The sequence below is a fragment of the Schistocerca piceifrons genome, chromosome 8 (genome assembly GCF_021461385.2).
Source record: "Schistocerca piceifrons isolate TAMUIC-IGC-003096 chromosome 8, iqSchPice1.1, whole genome shotgun sequence".
Taxonomy (NCBI): domain Eukaryota; kingdom Metazoa; phylum Arthropoda; class Insecta; order Orthoptera; family Acrididae; genus Schistocerca; species Schistocerca piceifrons.
In genome coordinates, this window is record NC_060145.1 from 304,097,344 (window position 1) to 304,102,837 (window position 5,494).

The 5,494-nt window shown below is 45.7% G+C and overlaps 1 protein-coding gene across 1 annotated transcript; it reads left to right on the top strand.

Annotated features, from left to right (window-relative positions):
• Nucleotides 1–1,670: 1,670 nt before the first annotated feature.
• On the top strand, nt 1,671–5,181 carry LOC124712299 (trypsin delta-like). Its single transcript, XM_047242591.1, has 2 exons — nt 1,671–2,036; nt 4,783–5,181. The coding sequence occupies exons 1-2, from the start codon at nt 1,671–1,673 to the stop codon at nt 5,179–5,181; spliced, it is 765 nt and encodes a 254-aa protein (XP_047098547.1).
• Nucleotides 5,182–5,494: the final 313 nt, after the last annotated feature.

Here is a 5,494-nt window from a genome sequence, read left to right on the forward strand (position 1 = left end):
GATACACGGCATATGTCAGTGCGGTATCTAAATTGTTCCCACACTGCTGCGACCATGTCTTGAGTTACAGCTTCCACAGCTGCTGTTATGCGATGTCTCAGTTCATTCATTGTTGTTGGTAACGGAAGCACATAAACAGAGTCTTTTATAAACCCCCACGAGAAATAATCACATACGGTCAGGTCCAGTGACCTTGGAGGCCAGTAATGTAAGGCTGAATTGTTTGGTCGAGTGCGACAGATCCATCGTTGAGTAATCCTTTGATTTCAAAATTCCCGCTCTTGCAGATGTCAGTGTGGCAATGCCTCATTCTACTGGTAAGTGAAGTCGTTCGAATGAGTCTCTAATTGTGGGAAAAGAAATTTCTCAAGCATATCGATGTATGTGCTTACTGTAACAAGAAAAATGGACCATACACCTTTTCCCGTGAAACACACTAAATTTAGGAGAGTCCCTGTCATGTCGTACAACTTCATGTGGTTGTTGCGTAACCCATATTCTCACATTATGACAGTTCACGTTTCCATGTAAATGGAAACACTAAGCACGGAAGAAAATTGTCATCCTGTATCTCGTCAAGAACAAAATTACAAAACTCCACATGTTGTTGTTTGTCGCCTTCATAAAGAGTTTGCAGTAACCAAATTTTGTATGGTTTCGTGTGTGAAAGTCGACGCAACACACGCCAGTCGGACATTGGGAGTATGTAGAGCTGTAGAGATGTACGGCGAAGGGATTTCTGCTGATTTCTTGTGAAACTATGGCGGACGCGTTCGACGTCTGTGTCAGACACTCGGGGACAGCACGGCGATTTGCCTTTACACAAACAACCTGTTTCTCGGAATTGTTCATGCCATCGTGTAATGCTCTGTGCTATTGGAGGATCCACACCATGCCAAGTCTGAAAGCCACGCTGTGCGGTTATTACTGACCTGCACTGCGCAAAACGTAGAACACAAAACGCTTTCTGTTGTCCCGACACCATTTTTACTAGAACTGAAGTGGGCGCACACTGCTGCTACCTAACGGGACCCACGCAAATCTCTAGGGTTTGCTCTTTCTAACAGTACGTTGTTCCCGCACATATTTCAGATACCATAATAGTTATGTTTTTTTTTTTTAAATAGGATGAGCCTTTTGATGCACCCTGTATAACAACTACAGTTAGGCACATTGAACTTCGTGAAGTCTAAAATTTACATGACTGGTTTGGCGCTGAGACTGGTAATATCCAATTTGCAAACTTTTGAGCGGTAAATAAATTATTATACAAACACTTATTGAAGGTCGCATACTTCCATTTGGCAATATCTCAAATTTTAGAACTGTGCACTTATTGTTGCGCAGTCTTCTTTGAATAAACTTTCCATTCTCAAATCATGCGTCGTGGAAATATAGCACCAGTTATTTTCCATTCATTACAGGCAATTGAGGGAGACCTTTGAATCACTAGAACTAATTATCTCAACCACTTGTAAGTGACTGTGGCAACACCTGAGGAAAAACCTATGTGGCAACTTATCACGCTCGATAAAACAGCACCATTAACTTTTGCTCAATGAGCGAGAACTCTAGAACGCTGATAACACACCGCCCACTATTTGTGATTGTGCACGTGTTACAGTATATATAGGGTGCGGCGCCAGCAGCCTGCAGCCACCGTCTCCAGAATGCAGCGCCTCGCCCTCTTGCTCGTGTGTCTGCTCGGCTCTGCCGTAGCCTTGCCGGCCCGCACCAGGCTGTGGAGCAGGGGCAACAGCCGCATCATCGGAGGAAGCAACGCCAACATCGCCAACTACCCGTGGCAGCTGTCCTTCCAGTATGGCGGTTCGCACATCTGCGGAGCCTCCATCATCAGCTCCACGTGGGCGCTGACGGCCGCTCACTGTGTGGACGGTATGAGCCTCCTGCTGATGACTTTCAGAGCCGGATCGTCTATTCGTGGAAGCGGTGGCACCGTCCTGAGGGCGTCCTCTGGCTACATGCACGCATCGTACGACAGCGATACGGTGGACTACGACGTTGCCGTCGTTCAGGTGAGCAACTCGCTCAGGCCTCGAACCTAAGGGCTATTTTTACGTCATGTCCTATAACATTAGGGTTATGTTGTGGAAACTAAAGAAATATACGCTGTGTGTAACGTAGAACCATGCTCAAGCAGAAGGGGATGAAAATGTCATGTTGTAGTAACATCAGTAACTGTTTTTATGGCAGTATACCTCTCTAATCTTCTGATTTTAGAAAATCTACGTCAGTTACAACGGGACGTGCGGTTTTGCTCCGGATTTGATGTCAGTGGGCAGTTTATATTTCTTAAATGTCTAAACAATTCAGATACTTATGTTATGCTATACAAAACATAAATCTGCGAAATAGATATCGAACACGATTCCTTTGTATTTGTAACGTACCTGCATGACCAGGAAATATGAATAAACTCTGAAGACACATAATTGTGTTATGCGGCGCTTTGTGTTACACTCGGTAAGTGGCTGTATTGTTTGTAACACTAGTTGAAGTTCAAAACGGCATCAAATTTAAAATTATTCCTTCTTAAAGGATTTTAAACAATACATGATGTCGTCCTTTTCGGGTTGGGGATGAATAGTTTTGTGTGCGTCTACAATAAGTTGACATACGTATTTCAACTGAAAAGAGCATACAAAAGTAACGAGACCGTAAAGTTTTTGGCACTACAAGCAGGAAACCAATGTGTGCTTTTGGATTCTGAATGAGCGCAGCATCTTATGTGTGACTGACTTCGCAGTCCTAGAAGCCGATGTTTCAACATACACCCAATCAAATTCAGAGAGCACGAAGAAATTATGATAGAACAGCTTATTTTCTGAATGTGTATAAGCAGTTCGTCGAATAGCTTATACAGCAGTTTCACGAGTCTTCTGTGGCTATTTTGTTGCATACAGGAAACTAATATATTTGGGTTATTCGAGGGAAATCTTATGCACCATCGAAACAAATTACACTTGCAATGAAGGACAGTAACGTACAAAAATGCAAGATCACCTATATTGGATTGAAAGAGAAGTGGTAACCCTGTGAAAGCAGTGACATCGTTCCATTCTAATGGTAAACACTACTACATAATACTAAATTTAAGTAACACTTGCTATTAGAAGCAGTAGAGGCGAAAAGTTGATTGGCATTTAGACATAGAATATCCTGACAGCCTATCTTTTACTGAAGTCGCGGAGAGTTCGTTGTTATGACCTGTTTGGTGACACTATTCCAGTATTTGGTATTACTTATGGCTTACGGAATAAATGGAAGAATCGGGACACACACTGCTACGGTCTTAGGACTTGCATATTTGTGAACGGTAACATATATGCTTAGATTATGTAAATGAAAATGGTTCGAAGAAGAAAAATGAAAGGCCTACTAGATGATTTAATAGTGTATGCGTCTATTATACTACATGATTTTAGAGAACCCATACATCAGATAGACCACACACTAATTCAGCTGCCTACGTCAGCAGTCACAGATAGGATTAATAGAGGCACCTTCACATTTTCAGTAGTTCGTAGACAGTCTTTGCTTTCTTACTACATTTGTTAATTAAATAAAAAGAGGCAGCGCGTAATTGTGCGTTAGAACCTTATATCAGGCGCAAAGCCACAGTGACTTTGCAGATGTCATGGGATAGACACCTAATATCGGGTTGGACCTCATCTGGCCGTGTGGACTGCAATGAGACGCTGTTGAAGTTAATCTACAAGTCCCCACTACTCCTTTGGAAGCATGTGACACAAAATAATTTTCAGAGCGGCAGCCAATTCTGATCTCTTCGTGAATGCAGGATCAGAGTATCGATGGCATGGAGCTTGCGTTCCATGCCTTTATGCATATGCTCAGACGGGTTCCAATCCGGGCTCTGCGGCGGCCACCCAAGTCTTTCCACCTGTCCTCCTTGTTCCTGTAACCATTCACAGGCGACACAGAAACGATGTTGCTTCTCTTTAGCACTTTGAAACACCGGTGAACTGCCAGGGTGCTGGAAGGCCAAAAATGGATGGAAGTAGTCCCCAAATAGCTCAACATACTGTGGACCATTCCAAGTCCCTTGCACGACAACTAGGGGACCCATTCCATATCAGAAAAGTGCGTTTCAGACCATAATAGACACCACCGCCTCTGACCACGCCTTCTTGGCATGTATTTTCTATCGACACATGTGGTCAGCGCCACACACGGTGCCTCCCTTTGGGATAGTGTAGTTGAAATTGTGATATGTCTGATTAACAGCAGCACCCTCGTGCGGTGCCGGATCCTTTACCCCATGGAAGCCATTACCTACTGAATATCCACAGAGACACATGTGTAACACGTCCTGTGTTGAACTCAGACATGAGTTGTTGCACTGTTGTCCTTGTGGCTGTATTGACGATCCATCTAATGTCGCCGTTCACGGTCATTGAGGGTGGCTAGTCGGCCGGTAGTTCGACTGCTGCGGACTGTGACACCCTCATTTAGCCGTTCACGATACACCTTCAAGACGAAGACGAAGACGAAATTCCCATCCGTCAGGCATCGTTCAGTTCTCAATGTCGTTGCTTGTTACACAAATCATTAGCACAACCACATCTCAGAAGATCTATACAACTGCAGCTGGCGCAGGAGATGTGTAATGCCCATACAGCACACCTGCGCCATCACTACTTTCCCCTCTCCCCCTTCCCCACCATACCATGACATTTGATAAGTCAGTGTATACAGCCGTCATTTAGTCACGAGTAACCATTGCTTCACCTCCTGTTCCAGGTGTCTGGATCCCTGCTCGGTACGAACGCCCAGGCCGTCAGCCTCCCATCCGACGGCTACGACCCCGCCGGAGGCCTGGCCGTGACCGTCACTGGCTGGGGATCCACGTACACAAACGGCCCGGCCCCGAGCAACCTGCAGAAGCTGGACATCAGCATCGTGGCGCGCTCCACCTGCCAGAGCATCTTCGCCAACGTGAACACCGTGACGGCCCGCATGGTGTGCGCCGGCAGCGCGGGCCAGAGCGTGTGCAGCGGAGACTCGGGCGGCCCCCTGGTCAGCGGCAGCACGCAGGTGGGCATCGTCTCCTGGGGGGTCAGCCCCTGCGAGGCCAGCCCCGGCGTCTACGCCAACGTCGGGAACCTGCGCTCCTGGATCCGCTCTGCAGCAGGTGTCTAAGGCTTTCTGGGTCACAGCTCCTCTCTGCAATGTGCATCTGCACCTTTTGACAAGAATGTTTCAGTTGTATACAAGATGAACTTTCTCAAATAAACAACAATGAAAATAAATGACTCTCAATTCTGTACCTAATCAACATTAAAGCTCTGTAAGACACTGCCATGATTTTCGTAGAGTGTGCTGAGGACATGGACATCTTTCAAGATTCCGTACATCAGTCGATAAAGACAGAACTCTTACGGGATCACTTTGTTGTTCGTCTGTCTGTCTCTATGTCCAGCTGTTGAAAAATTCGTTTCTGAAGAACGGGTAG